At 39.4% G+C, this 12,560-nt stretch overlaps 2 protein-coding genes across 5 annotated transcripts in view; both read right to left on the bottom strand.

The window, feature by feature from the left end:
* The window catches only part of pacsin3 (protein kinase C and casein kinase substrate in neurons 3), a 70,867-nt gene extending 65,249 nt beyond the window's left edge, over positions 1-5,618 (bottom strand). The window contains exons 1-2 of one of the 3 annotated variants that reach the window (XM_017426772.3): positions 5,254-5,618; positions 977-1,043 (exon numbers count right to left, since the gene is read on the bottom strand). The gene's annotated coding sequence lies outside the window, so the exon portion shown is untranslated. Of the gene's footprint in view, positions 1-976; positions 1,044-1,241; positions 1,359-5,253 lie in introns of those variants that run through there. The other 2 variants (XM_037979709.1, XM_017426771.3) reach the window with 2 other exon arrangements.
* Positions 5,619-5,844: 226 nt separating this feature from the next.
* Positions 5,845-12,560, bottom strand: part of ero1a (endoplasmic reticulum oxidoreductase 1 alpha) — a 16,340-nt gene continuing 9,624 nt past the window's right edge. Inside the window, exons 8-15 of one of the 2 annotated variants that reach the window (XM_017426716.3) lie at positions 12,114-12,175; positions 12,009-12,035; positions 11,842-11,934; positions 11,513-11,759; positions 8,886-8,955; positions 8,608-8,694; positions 8,259-8,398; positions 5,845-8,127 (exon numbers count right to left, since the gene is read on the bottom strand). In XM_017426716.3, the coding sequence (XP_017282205.1) occupies positions 8,067-8,127; positions 8,259-8,398; positions 8,608-8,694; positions 8,886-8,955; positions 11,513-11,759; positions 11,842-11,934; positions 12,009-12,035; positions 12,114-12,175 (787 nt within the window). In that variant the 3' untranslated portion in view covers positions 5,845-8,066. Of the gene's footprint in view, positions 8,128-8,258; positions 8,468-8,607; positions 8,695-8,885; positions 8,956-11,512; positions 11,760-11,841; positions 11,935-12,008; positions 12,036-12,113; positions 12,176-12,560 lie in introns of those variants that run through there. The other variant, XM_037979708.1, reaches the window with a different exon arrangement.

The following is a 12,560-nucleotide window of genomic DNA, read 5'->3' as shown; positions in this document are numbered from 1 at the left end:
AAGAGGCCGAACGTAGCCTCACACGTGCTATTTATAGACGCACGCCCAGGTGAGCTACGTGTCATGTGCGTGACTTTGTTTACATTAATTCTCGACCTGCGCGGAGCGCGAGGAGACATATCCACTTTGTTTACTGCCACTGGCAGTCAGGAAGGAATGAAACAGAACCAGTGGTTCACAACGCCATTATCCCCGTGGTGTTCAACATTTTAGAAGCAGCAGAGAATTATCAAAAGTGGTCAAAGCTTTAAGTAAATCTGAGGTGTTAATTTCAGTAATTGTTCAACAAAATCTATTTAGTTATGAGAAAATATAAAAAGGTAAGAAATACATAATTAAATCACAAATCTTTAGATGGGTGTTAAGTTATTTCATTTGCTTGAAAATTCTTGTTTTATTCAGTGCTTTGACATGGATCTGAAGTTTTTAGATTTAAGAGAGATTGTGTGGCTTTATGTAACTAAAGGAACCTAAACCTAAAGGAATAGTATAGTTAGTTGTGAAGCGATGTTCTTTTCGACTAAACGTGCTGATCAGGCGGACTGGTCAATTTTTTTTATAAGGAGTGGCTTAATAAGAAGGAAAAAAACAATGTAAGACAAGCCCTTGTTGGGCTAGCCATTAACCCTGTCTGGTCAAAGACTTCTGCCCTTTTCTTCACGCCCCATGCTCCATGGCTGATGAGGTACTAACTATTGATAACTATTTGACAGAACATCACTTCAAATATGACCAGACTATCTGTTTAACAATTACCTTACCAAAATCAAGACTCTGAGCAGAACATACAGTACTCTATCCGAGCATATGTAAACCTGAAGTTTGGGTGCAAAACGAACAATAAATCCCAGAAACCAAAAATGCAGCCTGTTAATTGCAACACAAGAAGAATGAATCCCAGATATACAGAAGACATCTCATCCAAACACGACACACGGTGTTTTAAAGTAAAGGTCAAAGCGAAAGCAGAGCTTACCTTTTTAGAGACGAAAACAGAAATGGACAGACGTCCAATCAGAAGACGGCCTTTATCCTTTTCTGGCCTGAGAAGCAAAACGGGACAGATTGGAGAGGGGAAGGGCCCTCAGAAGCGACAGCGAAGGAAAAACACAAAGAGGTTTGTTAGTGATGCAGCGGTAAGCGGTTAGATTAGATCCCCCTGCAGAGCAGCAGCTCGTTCAGAACGAGGCCCAACGGGCTGCTGCTTTAAAGCTCTGTGCTGCCTGGAGCGTGGCACATACCGGAGGTCACGGTGAAATGCCACACATGGAGCCTGCTGTGAAAATGTAATGAAACAACCGGAGCCCAACGTTTGTTAACGTCCGCCTGAATGAAGAGGTGGAAAGGGAGCTTCAGGGTATAAAAATAGAACGCAGGTGATTTCTCAACTGCCTGTTTACAACATCAACACAGTCATTTAAAACCCCATTAAACTGGTTCCTGTTTTTATGTTATCTGAAAACATTATACGATTTCAGTGTATTAGTTACAGTACAAACATCATTTTGATCAAGGTTTAATAACCTGGGACCGTACACTGAACCCTGTGGAACACCACAAATGAGTAAAAACAGCATAAAAGAAAAGGTGACAGGTGAAAGACTAAAACAGAAAAATGAATAAAACCCAGGTATAAGAAAAAATGGTTATGCTTCAGAAACCCTGGAGGTTTACTGATGTAGTTTCAAAACTTTATTTACTGATAAAACAAAGCCAGCAGGAGGTATACTCAGATAAACTGGTCATAGGGTCACTGTGTGGCCTTTTTAATCCCAACAGAAACATCCAGAACATCTGAAAAATCCCTTTATCACCAAAAACAGCGCTGATTGATCACTGCTGCAAAACAGAATATCTGTTCCACCTTTTTGTCCTCAGTGTTAGCATTATCTAAAGACCTGGAATGTGCTGAAATCAGACGAATCCTCACGGTAAACATCAGTTTAAGTTACTTTTCACTGAAAGTCTCATAGATCAATATGAAATAGACCAAAAGCCAGAGCTAAATGGAAACTTTCCTCTGAAAATAGGCAAAACGGTTGCTGTAAAGATGTTCTTAAGGAAGAAAAAGGCTTAATTACAAGAAATAACAGTAATGTGCTTGAAAATCAGCTGCAACAACTTAAAGTAATCCAGCCAGACTTTTTGTTCAACTTGTAGCCAAATTATTCAAATTATCCAAACAAAATAAAACAGAGTTAAAATGCATACAGTTCCTGTCAGATTTTCATCATTTATGAACATTTCCGATTGGAAACAACTTTGTTTGTTCATAATAACACACTACCAATACAGTAAAAACAACTGAGCAGAAAAACAGAAAAACATTCAATGAAGAATACTTGAAGAAAATACATGAAAGATGTCAAAATATAAATGGCTACATTAAAATTCAGATTTCACACTTTATTTTTGCCCTACTTGTATTTCCATTTGTTTGGAGGTTTCAATAAAATACTGCATCTACTTTCCTTTTTGTAGCTAAATACAAATAAATGAGGTTAAATTGGAGCTTCTGCACAGAGGAAAATCACTATAATTTGATTTACAAAAATTAGAACTCTGTTTTTATGCCTGTAAATGCAAAAACAGAAATACACAAACGGGGAGGTAGAATAATCTTTACTTCTTGACTATCTGTTGCAGAAAAAACAACATATTTTCAGATAACACTGACTGTGATATTTACTCCAAATTTATTATGGGGTTAAAATTGGTCTTCAGGCTCCTACACCTTTCACATTATAAAACTCCGAACTTTCCCAAGCAAAAAAAAAAAAGATTTTAAACAAAATAAAAAAACAGAAACTACTTTCCAAGCTCAAAGTCCCAAAGCTGTCACATTTTCAAAGAGAATTACCACCACTTTAAATCTGAACTTTTGTTTTTAATAATCATGAAAGGATGAAGCTGTAATTATGAAAAGCCAGAAAGAATTAAGAATAAGTTGCTGGAAAACGTAGTTGTGCAGAATCTGCTTGACAAAAGTAAAAGCAGTACTGCTTCTTGCTCCAACCACTAACTAAATAAACCTTTGCTCGTGCACACAGATAAAATAAAAAAGGCACCAAAAGCAAACGTTCAAACGGCAGCAGCGTTGCACAATCAGAAGATTGACAAGTGCATCTGCGGCTCCAGCAGCGCGTTCTGCCAAATCAGTGTTTTCTTTAGACACAAACGTCAACTCTGCTATTCGACTACCTCTGCAGCAAAGTCAGACATGAAAACAAGCTGCAACAATTTCTTCTCAAACTAGCAACATCATTTAAAAGTTGATATTTGCTACCGAGAGTATTTTTCTTCTAAAACTGGAAACATTAATGAACAGAAACTTCATGTGCCAAATGAGTTTGGACATCTTGCTTATGAATGCATGAAATGATAGTATAGGTTTTCAACCACAACCTATTTTTACTATTAAGGAGTTGGGTTTTCATCACTAAAGAGGCAAATGTGGAAAAAGCTGCACTTTTGTTAAGTTTCAATTTTTTTGAAGCAAAGAACCTAATGTCTTTATGCATGAAATCAACTCTTAGCTTGTTTTTTTGGTTTTCCTGTCCTGTTCAGATTTCTTTTTGTTTTGTTATGAGTAATCAGTATTTTACCTGCAGTAGAAATTGGTCAGTGTGGAGCATCAGGGGTTAGGTCTTTCAGGAGAGACCAGCTCAAAAGCAGATCTTTATTGTCCCAAAACAAGCTCCAGTCTCAAAAAGGTTCATGTGGTGATCATTTCACAGACTTTTACTTTGTGGTCGTGTTAGCATTGAATGATTATTTGCATAGAGGTCTGTGGTTAGTCACACTGAAAACTGAGTCAGGTGCAGGGTTTTTTTTGGTGTTGTTGTTTAAACCAGCATTGTGCACGTCAAAAAGTTTATTTCACCGAGTCTGAAACCACTTCACTTTTCCATCAGATAGATATTTCGTTAGTTATGCTTAACATGTTTTATTTCGCAGCAATTGTAATGGTGCTCAATTAACCACTATGAATTTTTTTACGACTGTAGAAGTCTGCTTTGATACTGCCAAGAACTAGTCTAAGCCATCAACATGTAGGGAAATACTGGACTCCATATAGGAACCTGGAAGCTGAAGCGGGTAAAGAGGACCACAGGATGGTCCAAGTTTTGGGTCCCACCATGGCCATGTAAAAGAACGGGACATTGCTCTTCTTATAATAAAAATAATATATATCAGATATTTCCTTTCCTGTTTCTTCACCTGGTTCTTACTTTGCTTCTATACGTTCAACTTTTTTTTTAACTGTAAGTAGCCATTTCCTGCTTGAATGAAAGCCCATGTGACCCCATGATGCGCGGGAGAGTAGGCGGGGCTTAAAGCACCACATCCTAAGAGGCAGACTCTGGTTCCAAAAAAATACAACATGGCTGCTCCTACAAACTGGGTCCTGCTGGCTTTATTTCCCAACAATAAAAGAAGGTGAGGACATTTCATCCCATATCATAATATATGTAAAAGATCCTAGCATGAACAAACTATTAGCAGCAATAGGGGTATTTGACTTCCAAGAGACTTTCTGTCTGATTTTACAAACTAAATTTGATTGCTACTGCAGGTAAGACATTGATTACTGATAACTCCACAGAACATCACTTAAAAAGTGAACTATCCGTCAGGTTTGAAGTAACTAAACTAGGCCGCATAGTGTCAACAAAAGATGTCAGCTGGGTGGTTGTAATTCAGTAGAAACTGTAGCTGCTCCAGCTGAAAATGAACCTGGAAGAGAAACACCTGTGGTGGACAACAAGAGGGAGAAATGAGGACAATTAATGGTCGGGAATTGTAGTCACTTCTGGAAAGATTGGGGATAAATTAGTAATGGAAAGCTGGGTCAGTCATGCAAGACTACAGTAAGGTAGTTCAGACAGACTGCTGAGTTGAGGCTTAATTTGTCTTTCAGGAAAGTTGTGATTTGAAAGTTTTTTACAGTCCCTTTTCGATTATTCTTATATTTTTTTTAAAATGTGACTGTAAATGAAGAAATAAGTCGCTTTGGGGGATTTTCTGCCCCCTGCTGGTCAGAAACACCTGCCTAATGCCTCTTTAAAATGAGGGTCCGGGTTTTAAAGCACAGACTCACACACTTTATATGAAAAGCATCAACAACTCGGAGATTAAAAATAAAGATAAATAAAGACGATAAAGCAGCAACACTTGCTCCAGCTCGCAGCATTTGTTCCTCGTGATATCCTCGGGGGTGACATGTGCTGACAGCCAGGTGAGTTGGTTTACCTGTTCGGCTCCTCGCTGGAGGACCTAATCACGAGCAGAGTCGTCCTGAAGCCGCTCCTCCCTGTCGGGTCCTAACACAGAAACTCGTCCTTAAAAGCGTCCGGGTTCTTCATTTAAAACTGCGACATCCTGACAGTCCTCTCCGCAGTGAGCCGTCGGCCCCTTCAGCCATTTACTCGACAGCAGCAGTCCCTCCGCGGCCAAATTCACTCAAAGCTTCGGGTTTGGTTGCTTTTTCTCCTTCTCCTCCTCGGTGAAAAGTGAAGTTTTGCTTCCTGCGTGAGAAGTGCGGTGTGCTCCTCCGAAGGCGNGGGGGGGGGGGTGAAATGTTGTCGCCCTCCTCCGCCTGCAGAGCCTCCTGGTGTAATCAGATGCTGTTCATCCACTCATCCCATTACAGGTTTAACCCTTCACTGCCTGCTGCAGCTGGGCCGGGTGGTGCCTTCCGGTGCGCTCGGAAAAAAGCGCTTTCTGCGGAGGAACGGAAGCAAAAGCCTCTTCAGGTCAACCGAATGTTCCTAAAATAAGACATTTAAGGAAAAAAAAAGACTAATTCATTTTCCCCCTTCTTTGATAAACCAGAGACAAAAATGAGTGCATCAAACTATTTATTGGTGCATTTAAAACAAGAGAACCGCCGACAATACACCAGTCAGAAAATTGTCCAAATCAATGTCTAAAGCGTGATATCCCTCACAAGACAACCCTGAATGCATGTCTAGAGTTGACACACATACAAGGTGTTCACAAAGGGTTCACCTGTGACCTTGAAATCAATAGGGATCATCCTTGACTCATGTAGTGTCCAGCCGTGTAGTTTGTCATTCCTGTGTTACACGGTTGCAAAATTAGAGCACAGGAAAGGTTTTCACCTGTCACCTGTGACCTTTGACCCCCTGGGATCATCCATGAGGTCTCAAGCTGTGCAGTTTGACCTTTCCATGTTAAAGGGGCATTAATTTAGAGCTTGGACAAGAAATTATCCACGGATGGACAGGTGGCATGGCTTCACCACACCTATACTCTAGAAATCTGAAACTGATTTATGACTAGACATATTAGTTAGTTAAGATATCTCTAATTATATTCTGACTAGTATAAATGACATCAGATTTCCCATTAAGTAGAATGGAGGCTCCAATGCAAAAATATCTGCAATAAATTACTGTCTTAAATGTTTTTCTCAGATGTCTACAATTAGATTATGACTAGTCATAAAGTAAATTTGAGATCTCACTTTTTGTTCTGACTAGTTATAATTCCAGTTAACGATATCTTAAATATAATTTTTTAGATATTTGAAACTAAAATTAGACTATAATAAAATTACAGATATCTTGAAAACAAAAAATGAGGTTAGGGTTAGGGTTAGGCAAAACTAAGTTAGAGATATCTAGAACTATGTTTTTGACTAGTCAGAATTCTATTAAAGATATCTCCAAATAAATCTTGAATGTTTATTTTATCTAGATGACCTTTGTATTTCAAATTGTTCTTCTTACTAGTCAGAATGTAAATGCAGATATATTCCAGACAGTCAAAATGTAGTTGTTACTAGTCAGAACTCATTTTTAGATATGCAGAATTTCATTAAAGACAGTCAGACGAAGGCAATTTTATGTTAAAACGGCCTGCTATACATACAGCGCCATAATATGTCCTGTCTTAGGGATATATAATGAAAAAAACAACAATTAGAAAAGCCAAATTCCTTGTAAAAAAAAACAAACAAAAAACAACTTATATTAAACTAATTCCTCTCAGTTCAAACTTGCAACATATTATAAACAAACACAAAATATGTAATATATTTGTAAAAAAAACAAAACAAAACTAATAGTTCATACTTAAAATTAAACCTTTTCTGCTTTTACAAAATCCTCCAAATAGGCTTTAATTTGTGGGCAAAGAAATGTAAAATACTCAAATTAAAAACTGTATTGTACATTTTCTCTGTAAAAGATGTCTTTGTTCACTTGTTGCCAGATGCTTTTATTTCATCTTTATAACCGAGACAAAAATTGAGGGGAAAAAAAGGCTCGAGTTATTTTATCATGTGTATCTGAAACAAAAACAACTTCACAAATCAGTTTTTCTTACACTGACTTTGGCTATAAACTGAGGGAAAATGTTATCCATAAACCAAAGCCGGTTTAAAAATATCAGAATGCATCACACGAGTCAACACATATTTTGCATTTTTCCTATTTGAGCTGACAGATTTCCAAAACTCCCCTCCAGCAGCAAAATCAACATCTTATGTGTCAACATGCTGAAACCTTGAATCAACATTAAAAGGTGTACAATTACAAAGAAAATATGTGCAAAATTAAAGACATAAATTTTTTTTCACTTTTCTTGATGAAAACTTTCCTGAGATTTCAGCTCGATCGGCTAAAGTCAGTTGAATTTCTCGACAAACGGCGCCATCCTCAGGACGAAAACCATTTACAGACTGACCCCTTAAAAGCCGATTTCACTGTTCGAAATGTTTTAATATAAAGTCATTTTATTTTTGTTTGTAATGTTAATAACACACCAGAATATTTTACAATCCTCAGTCTCCCCTGAGACTATAACGGTTTCTCTTCTTACAACACATCAAGTCAACAGAAAAACATTTTAACGTAAGCAAAAAGGTCAGAATTTATCATCTTTCCTAAAATTAAGCTGCGTCGTCCTCACTTTAAACTAATAACAGTCCAAATTATATTTCAGCAGGATTAAGGTGGTCGTTCAGATTGCAGTCGGTGGCTCGGAGCCTCAAAAGCCCAAAATAGAGATAAACCTCATCAGAATCATTGAGGACTCTGTCACCGCTCCTCTGCCAGCAGCGATCTGAAGTTCTTCAGCTCTCTGATGCTCGTGGAAATCCTGAGGGACATTTTATAAAAAAAGGAAAAGTTATCTCAAATCCCGTCTTTTAAGAGTGAGTGGAATGGTGATGTGGGTTTCAATTAAATCCCTTCAGACTGAACACACGCAAGGAGCAGAGAGACTCTCACCTTCCGAAGGCGTTGAGCAGGGACACGATCTCCTGCCGGCTGAGCTGGAAACTGGGTCGCTGCTCGCTGGATCTGCTGGGCAGAGCTTCAATCTGTCGCTCCGAAAACAGAATCTTCAGCGCTGTGCCTAATCCCTGCGTCTGACGACCAGAGAGATTCAGACCAAAACAGGAAGACGAGCCACGCAGGCGTTCTCACCAACACAGCCGCTAAGAACAGTTGCGCGAGAAATTAAAACTTTAACCTAACGTCGTCGCGTGGATGACTGTTTTGATTACCAAAAACACAGTCATTAGGGAAACACAATTCGGGACTTTACAGTGGCAGATCTGCCTGTGAGAGAGACTACCTGTAGTTTGCCCCAGAGGCGACACTTAAAGCAGCCGACGCAGTCCATGATTCTGGAGATGTTGAGGAAAGCCAGTCTGACGTCCTCCTGATATTTACAGCAGAAAACTTCAGTTCAATTAACTAATAATGAACATTTGTTTAAAACATTTGCATCTAGTGTTCTCTCTGTGTTTTAAGAGGAAATGTAAAGCAGTTAAAAGGTATTTGGATATTCAGTTTTTAAGGTTTTATGATTTTTTTTAGGTGTGGATTGACACGGTGACTCGAGTTTCTCACCTTCAGTTTTGCTGCTTCCTTTTCGTCTCCTGCAAACAGAGACGTCTCATCAAAGTGCAACGGAAAAGATCTGAGGAAACACAACAAGGTCGGTCACAACTAAATGCTGTGGAGGGAAAAATAGAAAAAAAAAATAGCACAATCTACAGTTTCATAATAAACAATGGAAGAGAATCAGAAATACTGGCTTGTTTTTTATTGGTCTGTTTTCCACATTCGCTCTGGTTTTGTTCAGGTTTGAGGTCATTTAAAGCCAAACCCAGGTTTCGTTATTAGAGAGGTTCACTTTAAACAAAGCCAGCACAAAAATGAAAGGAGGAACCAACCATGCACACTCACACTCCAACTTAGAGTCGCCAAAGAATTTAAAGCACATCTTAAAACAACCTTAACATAAAACAAACATGGAGACTTGAACAAGGAGGCTGTTTGAGAGAGTAATGTGTAAGAGCAACAGATTAATGACTACTTTTACAGCCACAAACATTTAGGATTGCTAACAGTGCACACTTCCACAGAGATCCTGCAGAGCTGTGATCAGCACGGAAACAAGTCGGAGACATTTTTCCTGCGAGTTCCAACTTTCAAACATTGTGTACGAAGTTGACCACGTGTTTGTTGTCAGTGCAACAAAGCTGCATGGAGCTCCTAATGTCAGCTCAGATCTGATTTCTTCTTTACTGTTTATGTTTATTGTTTTATTTTGAACAAAATAATAATAAAAAAAAATTGTTGTGATTAGCAAAGTCGAATATAAACGAGTCATACAAGCAGTCTGAAAAAGGATGGAGGCTGAAGTTGCAGCAAATATCATTAGTTCTCAAACTAAAGACATTTATAATAATAAAATTAATAAAAACATTGATTTAAATGCTCATATTAAAAAAAAAAGAACAATAGGAAACAAGATAAGCAATTTTTTTCTCATTTTATCTTTCTGTTCCTTTCCTTTTCCACTTAGATTTGTACCCAATAATAATGACTCTAACTTTAAATATATACACTCATCGGCCACTTTATTAGGTACACCTGTCCAACTGCTCATTAACACAAATGTCGAATCAGCCAATCACATGGCAGCAACCAATGCATTTAGGCGTGTAGACATGGCCAAGACAATCTGCTGCAGTTCAAACTGAGCGACCGAATGGGGAAGAAAGGTGATTTAAGTGACTTGTTGGTGCCAGACGGGCTGGTCTGAGTATTTCAAAAACTGCTGATGTACTGGGATTTTCACGCACAACCATCTCTAGGGTTTACAGAAAATGGCACAACACATTGAACCTTGAGGCGGATGGGCTACAGCAGCAGAAGACCTCACTAAAAACAGGAAACTGAGGTCTGATGAGTCTTGATTTCTGCTGCCACATTCGGATGGTAGGGTCAGAATTTGGCGTCAACAGTTCTGGCTGGTGGCGGTGCAATGGTGTGGGGGATATTTTCCTGACACACTTTGGGCCCATTAGTACCAACTGAGCATCGTGCCACAGCCTACCCGAGTATTGTTGCTGACCATGTCCATCCCTTTATGACCACAGTGTACCCATCTTCTGATGGCTACTTCCAGCAGGATAACGTGCCATGTCATAAAGCTCTAATAATCTCAGACTGGTTTCTTGAACATGACATTGAGTTCACTGTACTCGAATGGCCTCCACAGTCACCAGCTCTCAATCCAACAGAGCACCTTTGGGATGTGTTGGAACGGGAGATTTGCATCATGGATGTGCAGCCAACAAATTTGCAACAACTGCGTGATGCTATCATGTCAATATGAACCAGACTCTCTGAGGAATGTCTCCAGTACCTTGTTGAATCTGTGCCACGAAGGATTAAGGCAGTTCTGAAGGCAAAAGGGGGTCCAACCAGGTACTAGCAAAGTGTACCTAATAAAGTGGCCAGTGAGTGTGTTTACTTTGTACTTTGTGTTTATTTTGGCCTCAGACAGCTGACTTCAGCAGTTGGCCAGCAAATAGAAATTGCCCAGTCTGCCCCTCAAAACAAAACTTTATTGAAACTGAAAGACATATTTTCATAGCCACATCCAGCCTTCTTGTCTTGATCTCATCCAACTTTACCTTTAAAATCATGCATTTATTGTACCTCAAAAAGTGGATAGTATAAATGTGATTTTCTTTGTTTCTTTTGCTATTAACAGCAAATTTCCAATGCCCTAGCAGCTCTTTGTTAAATGTCTTATATAATAATTCAATAACCTAAAGTACTGAAGAGTGGATCAGTCATGAAGGCGTATGGAGCTGGAGTGTGACAGAAAAATTACAACCTGATTCAGTCGCCCACAGGTTGGATGGTGTGGAGCTGAGAGGCTCACTCCATCTGTTAAAACCAGCTGCTATAAAATGAGCTAAGAAGACATGTTTGAAAAGGAAGCTGTTGTACCGTATCGTTGTATTATTTAAAATAAAAAGAAAAAAACATTTGATTTAGGCCTCTGGAATTTGTTATAAAATAGCATAGTGTCTTATACAAACAAAAGCAGAAATGCTACATAAAATTAAGTAAAATAAACAGGATTTGACAAAGAAAAGAGGGTATGTATGTAATCCACGTGCACTGAAATGCCAGTCTTAGCTGCAGTGGGTTGAGTTTTCCATTTTGAGACTGACCTGGCCAGCTGCAGGATGTCCAGCAGCATCTCTTTGTGCTTCTGGTCCTCCTCTGCTCGGCCCGTGTACAACTGGAAGGATTTCTGCTGGAAGAACGGCAGAGACTTGGCCAGAGCTCGCAGCTCTATCAGGTACAGGAAGTAGAGGTTGCGGAGCCTCTTGGGCCCCTCGCCAGCCGTCAGCTCCGAGTCGAAGCGCTGCATGAACTCGGACACGTTGTGGCCCCACTTCCTCTGAAACCAGCTATCTGAAGGGGGAGAAAGGGTCAGCGTGGAGAGGGATCTACACCAAACCCTAGGAGAAGTGGCGTGGCGGTTTGTGACTCTCACCATCCAGGAGATATCTGGCACTCAGGTGAACATTGATGCTGGCGTGGAGGCCAGAAATGAGCCGATAGAAAGCTCTCTTCTCCACACACTGACCTGAGAGAGAAAACCAATCAACTCCAGAACCGGGCAAAACTCCACAACGTCTACAGGTGAAAAGTCAGCTTTACCTTCCAGCCAGCTGTAGAAGGTCCTCGCTGAGGAAAAATGAATAAATCAATCAGATCGATCAGTCAAGTCTTTCTATGACTGAAGGCCACACACAGTCTGCTTACCTTCACTTCCTGAGCTGCTCTGAAACGAGTTGGGAACAAGTGGTCGCTTGATGGTGTACGGTCTGTGAAGGGGACATGACGGGAATAAAGTCTTAATAATCACTTTCACCATCAGTTACTCATTTTTCAATTTGAACTTATAGGTAGTTTTAAAAGGAGCCAAATTAAACAGCCTTGACATGGTAAATGCATGAATTACTGGGTTTTAGCCTCAACAGTTTCCATCAATCAATCAATCAATCAAATTTTATTTGTATAGCACATTTCAGCAGCAAGGCATTTCAAGGTGCTTTACATAATTAAAAAACAAAATAAGAACAGCATGTGACATTGAATAAACAGTAAGAAAGAGAAAAACATCAAAGACATCAAAAACCCGCACTCTAACCCTAATTTAGCCATAAGCAACTCTAAACAGGTGGGGTTTTAAGTTGAGATTTAAAGGCA

Source organism: Kryptolebias marmoratus, linkage group LG15, assembly GCF_001649575.2.
Source record: "Kryptolebias marmoratus isolate JLee-2015 linkage group LG15, ASM164957v2, whole genome shotgun sequence".
Lineage (NCBI taxonomy): Eukaryota > Metazoa > Chordata > Actinopteri > Cyprinodontiformes > Rivulidae > Kryptolebias > Kryptolebias marmoratus.
The sequence above is the reverse complement of the archived record's forward strand: the minus strand, read 5'-3'. Positions and strand labels throughout refer to the sequence as shown.